The sequence below is a fragment of the Capricornis sumatraensis genome, chromosome 22, assembly GCF_032405125.1.
Source record: "Capricornis sumatraensis isolate serow.1 chromosome 22, serow.2, whole genome shotgun sequence".
Taxonomy (NCBI): Eukaryota; Metazoa; Chordata; class Mammalia; order Artiodactyla; family Bovidae; genus Capricornis; species Capricornis sumatraensis.
The window spans coordinates 52,668,185-52,683,911 of record NC_091090.1 but is presented as its reverse complement, the minus strand read 5'-3'; the positions used below and the strand labels follow the sequence as shown (position 1 = coordinate 52,683,911).

General features: G+C 46.3%; 1 protein-coding gene across 2 annotated transcripts in view; it reads left to right on the top strand.

Annotated features, from left to right (window-relative positions):
• FARS2 (phenylalanyl-tRNA synthetase 2, mitochondrial) overlaps positions 1–15,727 on the top strand; it is a 304,612-nt gene that overhangs the window by 35,028 nt on the left and 253,857 nt on the right. For both annotated transcript variants that reach the window (XM_068960892.1, XM_068960891.1), the window contains exon 2: positions 13,900–14,516. In XM_068960892.1, coding sequence (XP_068816993.1) covers positions 13,923–14,516 — 594 coding nt within the window. In that variant the 5' untranslated portion in view covers positions 13,900–13,922. The remainder of the gene's footprint in view (positions 1–13,899; positions 14,517–15,727) is intronic.

The window sequence follows — 15,727 nt, the reverse complement described above, 5'->3', positions numbered from 1 at the left end:
GAGGCGGTTTTTTGGAAGGTGCTCAACTCAGCGTTGCTGCTCCCGCTGGCCGAGTGTCTTTCTAGCACAGATGTCAGGAAGCAGTGGGCCTACCGCTTCAGTACAAAGCTCCTGCGTGACTTCATAGGAAAAATTACAAAGGCATAGATGTAATTGAACCATTCATTTTCACCCCTTCCCCCTATATCATTTTATTTTCACTGCTGACTAAAAATTGTCACTCACCATCCAGTTCTGTAAGAATGCAGTCACTGGCCTCAGTAGCCACTGACCTTCAACACCCCCTGAAAGAAGTGCAGGGTGGCCATTAGGAACCAGGCACTCTGCTGCAGGAAAAACTGGAAGAAGAGGCCTTCAGATAGTTAGATGTTTTCAGGAGAAGATTGTATGAGCCCAGTTCTTGCAACTCTGTGTCTAGAAAAGCACTACAATCGTGACTGCAGACCCCTGATCCTCACGACTAGCAGTGTGTGTGTGCATGCTAAGTCACTTCAGTCGCATCCGACTCTTTGCGACCCAGTGGACTGTGGCCCGCCAGGCTCCTCTGTCCGTAGAATTTCCCAGGCAAGAATACTGGAGTGGATTGCTATGTGCCCTCTTCAGGGGAGCTTCCAACCAGGGACTGAACCTTCATTCCTTACATCTACTGCATTGGCAGGCAGGTTCTCCACCACTAGCGCCACCTGGGAAGCCCCGCGACTAGCAGCCATGTTCTGCAAAAATAAGTGTCTCCTTGCATGCACCCCCCACCAGAATTACATGTATACTGGCTGCCCTCCCCCCACCTCTTTGGAGCAGCTTCTCAGATGAGAGGCTGTCTCCTGGGCTCATTTTGCTCCAGATAAAAACTCATAACTCCCAGGTTGCACATTTTTTCAATTGACATTATTTATCAGATACCATTTCCTTTAAGATTAAAACAACCCCCAAAATAAGGTAGTTCTTAGTAAGAAAGCTCATAGTGGAGGAAAACATATCTTAGTTCTAAATATCATAGATCATTCTAGAGTTATAAAATAAGACGGGCTTTTTCTCTGAAAGAACAAAGATCTGGCCGTTGATGGTTTTTAAAAGTCAGAGAGATTTTATTTCATTCCCGTGTAACTGGAAGCTGGGAGTCTTCAAAGTGTTTCTAAAACCAAAGATATTTCTTCACATGTATGGCAACTCATAAATCTGTGAGCAAATAAACTGTTTTCAAAAGCCCAGATTTGTTTTTGAAATAAAATATATGCTCGTGTTTCCCAGATCTGTATTTAAAATGATGCGCAGAGCTATTTATGTGGTGTCAGACTCGAAAAGACCGCCAGCATTTCAAAGAGCTCAAGTAAACAGTGGCTGACTCTGTCACTCCGTGCAGAATCTTTCCCAACTGTTTTTTAACCTTGCAGATTTTTTGATACTTGTAAATATCCAAAGATGGCTCCGTGGGTAAAGAATCCACCTACAATGCAGGAGACGCAGGACATTTCGGGTTTGATTCCGGATCAGGAAGTTCCCCTGGAGAACTTGGCAACCTGGCAACCCGCTCTGTATTCTTGCCTGAAAAATCCCATGGACAGGGGAGGCTGGTGGGCTAGAGTCCCTGGGGTCACAAAGAGGTGGACCCTGGTGAATAAACACACACATGGTCCTACATGTTCATTGGTCAAATATACGTATCATTTGTTTCTCTTATTTCCTTGTTGAACAGTCATTCCTAACCCCAGATCAGTTGAAGAATTACTCATATTTCTTCTGTTTTCTTAAAAAAATACTTTTAAAACATTACAGAACTTTCTCTCGTCTTATTTTGGCATGTCAGATGAAGATCAGATCAGATCATTTTTCTCCCAAATATTTAGTTTCTTAACACTGTTTCTTATATGAGCCATTTCTATCTTGATTAATGAAAATATATATTAAGTTTTTAGATATCTCTGAATGTATTTGCTCTTTCAGTTCTTTCACCAGTTTTTATTATTATTATTTTCCTATTAATTTTTCAAAGAATTCCTAGCTTCTGTCACTTGTCTAATTTTTCAAATGAACGTGGGGATTATTTTTATTTACTTCTTTTTTTTTAATTTTTATTTTTACTTTATTTTACTTTACAATACTGTATTGGTTTTACCACACATTGACATGAATCCACCCTGGGTGTACATGCGATCCCAAACATGAACCCCCCTCCCACCTCCCTCCCCATAACATCTCTCTGGGTCATCACTGTGCACCAGCCCCAAGCATGCTGTATCCTGTATCGGACATAGACTGGCGATTCGATTCTTACATGATAGTATACATGTTTCAATGCCATTCTCCCAAATCATCCCACCCTCTCCCTCTCCCTCTGAGTCCAAAAGTCTGTTATATACATCTGTGTCTTTTTTGCTGTCTTGCATACAAGGTCGTCATTGCCATCTTTCTAAATTCCATATATATGTGTTAGTATACTGTATTGGTGTTTTTCTTTCTGGCTTACTTCACTCTGTATAATCGGCTCCAGTTTCATTCATCTCATCAGAACTGATTCAAATGTATTCTTTTTAATGGCTGAGTAATACTCCATTGTGTATGTGTACCACAGCTTTCTTATCCATTCATCTGCTGATGGACATCTAGGTTGTTTCCATGTCCTGGCTATTATAAACAGTGCTGCGATGAACATTGGGGTACATGTGTCTCTTTCAATTCTGGTTTCCTCGGTGTGTATGCCCAGCAGTGGGATTGCTAGGTCATAAGGCAGTTCTATTTCCAGTTTTTTAAGGAATCTCCACACTGTTCTCCAAAGTGGCTGTACTAGTTTGCATTCCCACCAACAGTGTAGGAGGGTTCCCTTTTCTCCACACCCTCTCCAGCATTTATTGCTTGCAGATTTTTGGATCGCAGCCATTCTGACTGGTGTGAAGTGGTACCTCATTGTGGTTTTGATTTGCATTTCTCTAATAATGAGTGATGTTGAGCATCTTTTCATGTGTTTGTTAGCCATCTGTATGTCTTCTTTGGAGAAATGTCTATTTAGTTCTTTGGCCCATTTTTTGATTGGGTCATTTATTTTTCTGGAATTGAGCTGCATAAGTTGCTTGTATATTTTTGAGATTAGTTGTTTGTCAGTTGCTTCATTTGCTATTATTTTCTCCCATTCAGAAGGCTGTCTTTTCACCTTGCTTATATTTTCCTTTGTTGTGCAGAAGCTTTTAATTTTAATTAGATCCCATTTGTTTATTTTTGCTTTTATTTCCAGAATTCTGGGAGGTGGATCATAGAGGATCCTGCTGTGATTTATGTCGGAGAGTGTTTTGCCTATGTTCTCCTCTAGGAGTTTTATAGTTTCTGGTCTTACATTTAGATCTTTAATCCATTGTGAGTTTATTTTTGTGTGCGGTGTTAGAAAGTGATCTAGTTTCATTCTTTTACAAGTGGTTGACCAGTTTTCCCAGCACCACTTGTTAAAGAGATTCTCTTTACTCTATTGTATATTCTTGCCTCCTTTGTCAAAGATAAGGTGTCCATAGGTGTGTGGATTTATCTCTGGGCTTTCTGTTTTGTTCCATTGATCTATATTTCTGTCTTTGTGCCAGTACCATACTGTCTTGATGACTGTGGCTTTGTAGTAGAGCCTGAAGTCAGGCAAGTTGATTCCTCCAGTTCCATTCTTCTTCCTCAAGATTGCTTTGGCTATTCGAGGTTTTTTGTATTTCCATACAAATCTTGAAATTATTTGTTCTAGTTCTGTGAAAAATATCACTGGTAGCTTGATAGGGATTGCATTGAATTTATAAATTGCTTTGGGTAGTATACTCATTTTCACTATATTGATTCTTCTGATCCATGAACATGGTATATTTCTCCATCTATTATATTTTTATTTACTTCTTAATGTACTTTATTTTATTTTTACATTTTCTTGGTCATGCTGTGTGGCATGTGGAGTCTTAGTTACCCGACCAAGAATCAAACCTGCACCCCTTGAATCAGAAGGTTAGAGTCTCAACCATTGGACCAGGGAAGTCCTGGGCATCATTTTTAAAGTTGGAGAGTTGAACCATAAAGAAAGCTGAGTGCCGAAGAACTGATGCTCTCGAACTGTGGCGCTAGACAAGACGCTTGAGAGTCCCCTGGACAGCAAGGAGATCAAACCAGTCGATCCTAAAGGAAATCAACCCTGAATATTCACTGGAAAGACTGATGCTGAAGCTCCAATACTGTGGCCACCTGATGTGAGCAACAGTGCGCTCTGGGTTCAACCTGGGCTCTGGCTCTTACCAGGACCCCTATTTTCCTTGTGTTTGTACAGCCTCATTTTCCTTTTCTACAAAATACCAATCTCGAATTGTGCTGATGACTAGATGAGGGGATATCTGTGAAGTGCTCAGTGACTCAAGAAATACTCGTCGTAATAATGCCATCATTGTTCTATCATTCATCTGTTCTTCCACCAGACCTTTTGCAAGAGGTAGTAGTAAACCAATGAACAACTTTTAGACATTTTTCTCTTTGATCTGTTGTAAAGGTGGAAAATCTGTAAGGCAAATTGCTATTTTGATATTTTAAACATAGCAGAAAAGCTGTGGTTTTTCCAGTAGTCACGTATGGATGTGAGAGTTGGACCATAAAGAAGGCTGAGTGCTGAAGAATTGATACTTTAGAATTGTGCTGGAGAAGACCCTTGAGAGTCCCTTGGACTTCAAGGGGATCAAACCAATCAATCCTAAAGGAGATCAACTCTGAATACTCATTGGAAGGATTGATGCTAAAGCTGAAGCTCCGATACTTTGGCCACCTGATGTGAAGAGCTGACTCATTGGAAAAGACCCTGATGCTGGGATAGATGGAGGGCAAGAGGAGAAGGGAGTGACAGAGGATGAGATGGCTGGATGACAGCACTGACTTGATACACATGAGTTTGAGTAAGCTCTGGGAGTTGCTGATGGACAGGGAGGCCTGGCGTGCTGCAGTCCACGGGGTCGCAAAGATCGGACATGACTTAGCACCTGAACAATAGCAAAGAAAGACCCAGGACTGCCGAGGTTGCAAAACTGCTAATTTACATGAGTATGTTTATCAGGGGCAGCGTAAATTAAATAAATGTAATTTGTTGAGTAAGGGGGCACCTTGACCTCTCCACTGCAAGGTCAATGTGGGGTTCCTTTCTGTTGCAGCATGCCCATAGCGCCTCAGACAGACTGGCGCAGACGAGCCCACGTGTTCTGTGTTCAGAACAGGTGATCGGGAAGCGGAAAGGAGAGGAATTCAGCTTTGTGCTTGAATTTTGTGTTTGAGACAGGCAGACAGTTAAATGCCTATAGCAGCACAGGAGAGCGGCTTGAACTTTAAGAATGTTCCTTCTCCTCCCTTCTCCTGCTTCGCCCTGGGATTTTCACATTTATATTAATTATCTTCACAGCTCGTATTAGGTTATACAATAGAATCTGAATTTCAAATAAATGTCAAAATCAGAAAATAGGGCTATTACCCTTCACAGGCAGCCAGGGAAGAAAACGCGCTTCTGTTCCTGAAGCGTGTTGTCCTGTGAAGCACAGACCTTATTTTTCAAATACCTTGTCACCAAAACAACCAGGAGACCTCATTAAAGAGTCTCCAGGGTGCTGGGGCTGTGGCGGGACGTGGCCATGTGAAAGAGTGAGCCGCGGCCCCGAGGCTGGGCCCACCCCACGCTGGCCCAGGATGACCTTGGGAGCCTCTCCCCGCTGGACCCAGGCCTCTCGTCCAGGGAGGGAGCAGGTGTACCTGGCCGGTCTTCAGTGTCCTTTCAGGGTGTTCACTTCTCTGGGTGGACACAGGAGGCGCCACTCTGCGTGTTTTTCTGAGCCATTCCCAAAAGAGGTGGTGGTGCTTTGGTCCTCGCTCAGGCTCACGGCGCTCACGTAGATAAAGCTCATCACCACCCCAGCGGCGCTTTTCCGTGTGTGTGTGTGTGTGTGTGTGTGTGTGTGTTTCTTTGCATCATTGTGAAACAGAGCAGGACCGTATGGTCCTTCTCCCCCAGGTCCTCAACCTGCTTTTTGTCTCTGGACAACCTTTAGCCAAAGAATAAGTTCCATCAGAGACATGAGACAGTGCAGAAGCAAAGGATAACAGTCAAAGGGACCAAATCGTAATAGTTTAGTCACTGAGCAGTGTCAAGGGGCTTGCGTTCCTCCTCCCGGGCTGTAGATAACATTCTGAGCCACATCCGGGGATCTGTCCATGGATTCTGAAACCCCCACCAGCTGGAAGAAGTCAGTTGCATGATGACCAGCCTGTGGCTAAGACATAAGCTGCCACAATCCTGAAAACTGGTCTCAGGGCCACAAACTGGCCGTGTATTTTCCCGAGGAGCAGGGGTTCAGCATCCACTGATTACGTGTGCTCAGAGATGTTCTAGATCAGAACTGCTGTGAATAACGGGAATTGACTGTGTGTTATTTTTATCGCTTTCATGATTCAGATATCTTGCAATTTGAATTAAATGCTTTCATGTACTAGCTAATCCTTAAAACTTACAAAACTTACAGGAAAACGCAGAACTATGTTTCCAGGGGGTTCAGCAGAGAGCTCAGGATGATCAGGGCTGACGGAAGCTGACATGTGGACTGTTTCACTCTCCATCTTGACGCGGTATTCAGGCATGATCCAGCAGGTGTGTGGCTACCTTCTCTGAAATAAGAATTAAGGAGTGCCGCTTGACTCCCGTCCTTGTGAATGACTTGCTGAGACACCTCAGTGCTGTGCTTTGGTTATTTTCACTAGGTCTGCTGTAGGGAGAGGACGGAGCAGTTGTGGTATCACTGTGAGTTAACGGATGATGTCTCTTCTCAGTGAAACAGCAATTCGGAAATGCCTAACATGGGTATTCTTAGTGGGGGTTACTCCTTTGACTTGGGAAGAGGTTCTTTTTAAAGGACAGAAACATCATCCTGTTCCTCCAGGAGCTTTCAATCCAAGAGATGGGCCAGCGTCCTGATGGGTGGGCTCAGTGAGGGTTCCGTGGGCTTCTCAGGAAGAAAGAAGGGATGGGTCCGTTCAGTGTGGGCAGAGTATGAAGGATAAGACCTGGTGTCACCGAGGTGGAGCATCTCTGGGGTTACGGACCATGTCAACAGGAAGCTGTGTTTCAGTTTGGAAAGAAAACTCAAAAGGAACTTACCAGGACGGTGTCTATTGCAAAAAGCGAGGTTGGCTGGCATTTATCAGGAGAGGACGAGCGACGGGAACGTCAGGGGCAGCCTGGGACCAGGCGAGTCCGGGCAGCCTGGCTCTGACCTGGTGCTCCTTTCGGTCAGGAGGCTGGCGCGGGCCCGCGCGGTGGCGTCTGTCTGTCCCAGTGCGGCCAGGAGGAGCCAGAGAAAGAGAGGCTGCAGGGAGGGGTGACGCTGAGCCACCGTCTATAGGTCGACAAGTGTTTCAGGCTGTTCGTGTCTGCCTGATAGTTGCGGAGCTATCGACTGTCCTTCAGGAAAATGTAAAAAAGCAGATACAGCGGGGGGAGAGGGAAGGTGGGATGATTTGAGAGGGTAGCAGCGTTGAATCGTAACCGTTGCCATGTGTAAAGCAGACAGCAGTGGGGATTTGCTGTGTGACCCAGGGAACCCTAGGTTGGAGCTCTGTGACAACCTAGAGGGGTAGGTTGGGGAGGGAGGTTCAGGAGGGAGGGGACGTGTGTATGCCTATGGCTGGTTCATGTTGATGTATGGCCGAAACCAACACAAGATTGTAACATAATTATCCTCCAATTAAAAATAAAATTAAAAAAAGAAGCAGACAAATAAGTAATTACGGAGCTAAGAACTGGCAAAGACTCTTTCCTCCGCTCTAGCCAAGACTCCAGGATTTTGTATGCAGCGACTTTATTTGGAGGATCTTAGATGGAATCAGTTTATTTAGAATATTTAGGAGGGAGGGATTTTTAACCTGGAGGCCATGTCTTCTGTGTAACAGTATTATTTCTAATTACGTAAAATAGTTTTTAATATGCAGTTCAGTGAGTTGATTTAAAACAAGTTTTAATTTTACTCGCCATAGCCGTTCGGCTTGCTAATTACTTCTGGGTGAGCACATTAGCCTTTTTCGTTAGCTAAGTATTTTTTTATTTTGAGACTGTTCTGCACATGTAGGGTTATTACATTTTATTTGAACGCTGAATTTAGTGGATAATGAATTATGTTGCCATTCTCCAAATGGGTACCATGTGGAACTAGTGTAAATGCCTTTCGTCAAAGACAAAAATAAATGATGACTAGTTGATTGACCCAAGTTGAGATTAACTAGCAGTTTTGATGTTTCATTTGACTTTGATAAGACAGTGAAGAGCATTAAGGGTGAATGTGGTATATTTGTTCTACAGTGTGTTATTTTTTATATGCATTGAGAAGAATTTTTTTCCCCTGGCATACTTAAGAGAGTATTCATACTGATGGGGACTAGTAACATGAACTTAATTTTAACTGATATTTTTCTGAAGTGAAAATTTGTGAAAGAGTGGTTGGGGGTTCAACTGCCATTCCAAACATGGTTACACCTTTAGATACTTACTAACCAGGCTTTAAATTAATTTTGCAAGGTCTTTTGTGTGTAGTCATTCCCTCATGTATTCGTTTAATTACAGATTTTCACCTTTTGACTTGTGACAGCAAAACTGATTTCTCTTGGAACTGAGTCCAGTGATGTGTGTGTGTGTGTGTGTTTTTAAAAAAAGCTTTACAAAGTTGTGTTTTTCCATTTGTCTGTGTCCATCACAAAATACTTTTCTCTTGAGGACTCCTCTATTCTTGAATAATTAAGTTTCCAGCATGGCAGAACACTTTCTAATCTCTCATTCTTGAAAACACGGCATTTATGAGCAAAGAATGGTATTGCTAGTCATTTCTCCACTGAATTACAGTGATGAAAAGACGTCTCTTCTGAATGGGAACGTGGCCTTGTGTATTCAGATAACCATTGTGTTTAGAATTGCCTTCGTTGCTCCTTTTTTCTCCCCGCTTAGACTTAGTTTAATAAAAGACATTATCTACACACAAGGTGCCAATCACCTACGAAGGCCATGGTGTCGGGGGGTGTGGGGGGCTCTGATCTGTGTGCCCGGGCGCTGCCTCTCCTCGGGCCTGCCCTCTGAGCGAGCTGCCAAGCTCTTGCGTAATTGTCTTGACGAGTGCGCACTGCTTCGTGGAGCAGCTGGGCCTCTGCCAGCCCGCGGAAGCCAGGTGCCCCAGGCAGCAGAGCCAGTGCCACTTTCTTGCTGGGGGCTTTAAGCCATACCTTAACTATGTTGCTGAGACCAGTGGTGGATAGATAGTTATTTGAGGCAAGGATTGCGTTCATTTGTTCTGGCGAGGTAAGAGCATTTGCGAATGGTAAAGGGCGGCTGGTGTTTCCGAGCTGCAGACGCGCCTGTGTGCCGGAGCCTTCTCTTTCTGCCTTGGGGGCTTCCCTTGTGCCACTTACATGCTCCAGAATCCGTCGGAAAAACACATTTTGATGGTGCATCTTGAGAGGAGAGAGTTTGTGTGCTTCATGCTGTCGGGCGTTAAAGGGCCTGAAGTAGAAAGGCAAGGTTGTTGCGCAGTGCCCACGGCCACATCTAGGAATTGGGCACACCAGATGTGGGGAAATAGTCATTGTGTCCAAACAGACAGAGCTCAAGGAAGGAGTCCGGGCGCTCCTGGTGCCACTGTGCGTTCAGACGTTCTCGTGGGTGATCCGTGTTACTGCAAGAGAGTGATACCGAAATGCGGTGTCCGCCTGACCCTATATTGGTTATTTGCTAGAGGGAGACATGTCCATGTCCACAGAGAGTTACCTACCAGTAGGTTCATTTGGCATTAAAAGTGTGACTCTTTCTATATCTGTTGGCTTCAACCAAGCCAGCAGGAGATAAGTATTCCTGCTGACCAGTGAATTCCAGAATCTGTACAAACAGTATCTTCTCATCTTTCTGCACATCTAGGCTGGACTCTCCGTGATTTTATTCTTCATGTGTTGCATAAAACCCCTCCCCAAATAGCCCCCCATTATTTTCCAGGGTGGCCCTCTCCTGATAATGTGTGGCCTTGTGCCCAGGAACAGACTTCATTTGCTCGTGCCCTTTCCCTTCTGGTCTTCCTCTCCCAGGGACGGAACTCTGCCTGGGTCCTGGTGACCCTTTGGTAAGATCTTCACTCTATTTGAGAAGTTTCAGCTGTGTTCTTGGCTTCTTTAACTCCTTCAGTTTGGGTCATATGAACATTCTGTAACCCAATCTTGTTTGTTTCTCTAAAATGTATAAATGTCTTGATACAGAAATTCCTGAATTCAGAACTAGCTTCTACTAACATTGTAGTAGTTGTTGTTCAGTCGCTCACTCGTGTCTGACTCTTTGTAGCCCCATGGACTGTAGCCCACCAGGCTTCCCTGTCCTTCATTATCTTCTGGAGTTTGCTCAAACTCATGTCCATTGAGTCAGTGATGGCATCCAACCATCTCATCCTCTTTCACCCCCTTCTCCTCCTGCCTTCAATCTTTCCCAGCATCAGGGTCTTTTCCAATGAGTTGGTTATTTGCATCAGGTGGCCAAAGTATTGGAGCTTCAGCTTTAGCATTAGTCCTTCCAGCAAATATTCAGGGTTGATTTCCTTAAGGATTGACTGGTTTGATCTCCGTGCAGTCCAAGGGACTCTTGAGTCTTCTCCAGCACCACAGTTCAAAAGCATCAGTTATACTAACATAACATGATGTGTTTTATTTCTCTACACTATTTTATTCCAGTTCCCTTCTGAGTAACATCACCTGTGAGATAAAAGAGGTGAAAACACTTTCATTGAACCCATTTACTGTTTTGCCATGTAATTAAAATTTCAGTAAGCCTGTTAATCTGTCAATATTAATATATCATAATTAAAGAAAATGCTGTTTCTAGAAGTACCCAGAGGTCATTCCCTAACACACAGGTGCCTGAAAAAGTAAAACATGTTATTTGTCTTGAGAAGGAAGGCAAGGGGAGGCTAGAAAGGTGGCTGGGTCCCTCCAAAGCCATATGTGAATTTTCTGCTCAGCCATGAGAGTTTTTAAAGGGAAAAACTGAAGAAATCATCTCAGCTAATCACTGAGATGGGGCAGGAGGCGGGGGGTGGGTTAGGCCGGGGTGCCAGCTGGTGGACTTCTTGTGATTTTTTCTTTGGATGTTAGCTTGTTCTCCTAGTTTGTTCGAGAGATTACTGAAGGGGATGCTAGGGAAGCAATCTGGTCACCTGTGAATGGCTTAGTCTTCATTTCTCTTCCTCTGATCTATGGAAAGAACCAACAGGCTCTTTGCATCAGGTGGCCAAAGTATTGGAGCTTCAGCTTCAGCATCAGTCCTTTCAGTGAATATTCAGGGTTGGTTTCTCTGGACCACACGATGCCTTGCCAGCAGGTTAGGCAAGGCGTGGTGTGGTCCGGGGATCCGAAAGGTGTGCCCGGGCTGGAGAGGAGCAGAACAGGGGAACGTCTGGTTAGGGTTAGTGACGCGACGAGCAGGGCCCCTCTTGAGAGCACCTTCCTGCCAAAAGTTGCTCACAGCCTTACTTTTCAGCTTCTTGTGGAAAGTGGTATTTTGGGCATTTGCCTACTCAACATTGTGACATCCGTCAAGGAGCCTGGTGACCGTGGGGTTTTCTGTCCCCCAAGGAATGAGTATGCAGTCACTACCGAGTAAAGGAAACCGATTACACAATAGAATTAACACTCTTCACGTTTCTGAAACCCGAAAGAGCTCAGCCTTGAAACCGCTCTTTCTGCAGCTGCTAATGCTGGAAACGAGGCTGGTAAATCAACACCACTCAATGCCTGTCACCGACTCCAGACCATAGTGAGGTTTGACCGTGAACCTGGAGACGAGGCATGGAAGGGTTTCATGTCACCAAAGGACAGGTTATGCCACATGGCTCTTCTTCTGCCAGAAGTGGATTCACCAGCGCAGTCAATAAGTTGGATGAATGTGGAATTTGATAACGTGGCTCTGTCACCCGTATTTAACTTGAGCACGGCCCAGGTCGTGCCAGCCACAGACACACGCATGGAAGTCATTTGGACAAAATCCAGAATTCATCCTGTGTTCTCTGTCTCAGTGGGTGACTGTTTTTTTAAACAGTCTGGGTTCTTTTTTTAACCTTTAACGGGCCATTTTTAAGCTTTAATGTAACTTATATTGTGTCTTATACTGGCAGTGAATTAAGTACATTATGAACACGATCTTTTCCTAGGACATAGGTACTGTTTTCTATGAGAAGCCTGAGGGCCCAAAGCAGTCAAAGGCTGTGTGCAGTGATAACACCTTCCCCAGAAGGCTCCTGAGCTTGGTGGCAGCACGTGCCTTTGGAGGGAAGAGGCTTTCTTGTGTCTCCCAAGGGCGCTGAGCTGGGCCGCTGACAACCCACCAGCGTGACTGAGATGCATAAGGCAGCTCAGGCATGTGTAAAATTTATATCCACGGCGGTGACAAGCCTGAGCACTGTGGAGGGGAGACAGATTTCCACTGAAGCTCAGCCAGAAACGCTTCCCGCCACAACTCTGACAAAATAGTGCCATAAATGAACAGAGCCAGAGAGTTTCTGGGCTCCGTGAAAACCTCCCGTGTGACGGCTGCCTCACAACACCAGCTCTACGCCCAGGCGCCTAATAAGCCACTGCACAGGTGCACGGGCGTTTAATTCGGAGCTGGGTGTCCTCAGCCCTGTCATCCAAGTAGGCTGTGATGTGGGGTGCACCCCCAGGGTGCTCTGGATGGTCATTGGGAACAATGCTTTTCCCTTCTAATGTGTTATTATCATGAAGTTAAGTGCTCTCTTGGTAGTATGTAGAGCCTAGAAGTCAAATAACCCACCCACCTGTGGGCTTGATAGTAACTCAGTGGTAACAATGCCAAGTTTTAGAAGATGGTTTTGGCTGCTTTAAGTTCACGGCAGTTGTTTTTACCACCCTAGGGGGTTGACATCTAAAGCTTGTCATGCCCGAGATCCCCGAGTCCGTTTAAACCTGCTCGTGGGCCAGCGAGAGCGTCCAGAAGTCTCCGGTGTTGTCTTGATGCTCCTAGCACCTTGGGGTTTGGGTCCCTCCACCGGCTCTCTGTCACCTCATTTTTGATGTGCACAGCCTGTGGGAGGTGACTGCCGTGTGACTTTAGCTGTGAAGTCTGTTCCTCTTGTTAAATCCTGGGCATTAGGGAAAAGATCAGGCCACTCTCTGTGTCCCGACTGCTCCGTGTCTCTCCCCGGGTGAGGACGCCCTGCTCCTGCTTTCCCGTGGGTGTGCAGTGGAAACCTGCTCTTTTACCAAACAGACGTGTCGTTGATGGGATCCCGCAATGGTATTTAGTGGAAGTGACACGACCAGATGTGAGGGTAGAGAAGATTCGCATCTATAAAAATAGTTCCAGCTGTCCACTGGTGTGGTCTATCACTCTGTGTAATATTTCCTTAAGCTTTTCACTTCTATTTTTTAAAAAATTACATAAAAACCGTTACCTAAATTGGTGTATTTTATTTGAAACATCCAAAAAAAAAAAGTGTTGTTCATGTCATCTTACAATATAGTGAACTATTCTGGAAGTCACCTTTTGGCAGAAGTGAGCGGAACGTGGTGATTATGAGGGTGGAGTGGGCGTATGGCAGTTCAAACCTCCCTCCATCCTTCAGGGCCTGTTGGATGCAGTCATGGGCCTCCTTTCAGGAATGAGACCCCGAATGGAGTCAGAATAAAAGGAGGTCGTCACATCCATAGGTTTGTTCCATGTGAGGGATCCAGGACATGATATGACAGGAATAAAGGACACTTTCTTCAATTTCATTGTCTTGAGTGTCCAGGTGATGCTCATGATTCTCTTGATGTGGGGGAGGGGATGTGCTGGTGGGAGAGGGACTCTCCCCGGCTGAGAGGTGACTGCTGTGTGTGTCCTCTTTCCAGAACCCGTGAAGGAAGCTGCTGCCATGGTCTGCTGGGCTCTCAGGAGAGTCGGCCAGGTGCGTGCCCGCTTGGCCCGGAGAGACAGTGGAGTCTGCCGGGGCCACGAGCATCAACCCCTGGGCCCGAGGCCCGCCCCGGGAGCACCGGGCAGCACGGTGGAGCTGCTGGGCAAGTCCTACCCCCAGGACGACTACAGCAACCTGACCCGCAAGGTCCTGTCCAAGGTCGGCCGGAACCTGCACAACCAGCCGCAGCACCCGCTCTGGCTGCTCAAGGAGCGGGTGAAGCAGCACTTCTACGCGCGGTACCCGGGCCGCACTGGGACCCCGCTCTTCTCCGTGTACGACGACCTCTCCCCGGTGGTCACCACGTGGCAGAACTTCGACAGCCTGCTCATCCCGGCCGACCACCCCAGCCGGAAGAAGGGCGACAACTACTACCTGAACGCCACGCACATGCTGCGCGCGCACACGTCGGCGCACCAGTGGGACCTGCTGCGCGCGGGGCTGGACGCCTTCCTGGTGGTGGGCGACGTGTACCGGCGCGACCAGATCGACGCGCAGCACTACCCCGTGTTCCACCAGCTGGAGGCCGTGCGCCTCTTCTCCCGCCACCAGGTGAGCCGGCCCCGCCATGCCGCGCGGCCCGGGGGCTTCCTTGGCGTCCGTGAGCCATCCGGCTTTCACCCGGCTTTCACGGTGTCCTTGGCGCAGGCGGGGCTCTGCACATCCTGGCCAGCGTGCTGTGTTGGTAACGCAGGAACTGGCAGGACTTTACTGCCTCTTGTCTGACTTTTGCCTTCCGGTCCCCGCGTGCCTGCCTCTGCGTTTCTCCTGATGCGTGAGTAGTCAGCGCAGAGGGCTGGAGAGGCAGGGCTGAGACCTGTGGTTGGGTTGCTCCAGGTCCCAGTGAGCAGAGGTTACCCGGACATGGTGTTGGACACCAGTGGATTTCTTAGGTAGCCCAGGGGCACTGGCGCTCTCGTGGCTGAGACTGTAAGGTGCCTTCTTGCCCCCAGGCTCTTTCCTCAGCGTTGCCTGCTGTACACTTGTGGCTGCTGGACGTGTTTTTCTCTGTGAGAGGGCTTCGCTGTTCTGTTCCCAAAGTTTGTGTTTGGATTCAGAGAGCTTTTTTAATCGGGAAATCTGGTATTCTGGTCATTCTCAAAAGCACCCACCTTCTCGCATCTGGTAGCTGACATCCTAACGTCGAATCTTTTTTTTTTTTTTTTTGGCAATTTGCGAAAATTTCTGAAAGCTTGAGTCTGTTTCCTAAGAGTGCAGTGTCTCTTGTCTTGCATTAACGTATTTTTAAACCATCTCTGTTTTTATCTAAGAAACAAATGGAATTAATGAGGCGCAGGAAATATCTTGCGTTACTCCCTTAGTGCTTCTTACAAACATGTTCACTGAAACAGGAGGAATAATTGTCAACAAAACTCCCTCCTGCAAGCGTCAGGTCAGTGGGTTGTTGGCGTGAGCAGGAACAGTGTCAGCTTCTTGGGTTGTTGGAGTGAGCAGGAATGGTGATGGCTCCTTGGGTTGTTGGATATGAGCAGGAATGGTGACAGCTCCTTAGGCTGATAAGTAATCATCGCTTGTTGTGTTAAATGAGTCGCGTTGTAGGAGACCACTGCCTTAGGGTGCTCAACTCTTCCTGGGAATCTGTGAAAGTGCAGAAATAGGTATTAGCTTTGCGCAGAAGTCCACCTATGCTTGATCCCAGAACTGCTGAGACGAGCACTTTTCTACTGGGGAAAGCTGACTGTTTTCTACATTAACTTACATTATAAGGATGCAGATTTGTTAGGAAACACAAAGGTCAAAGT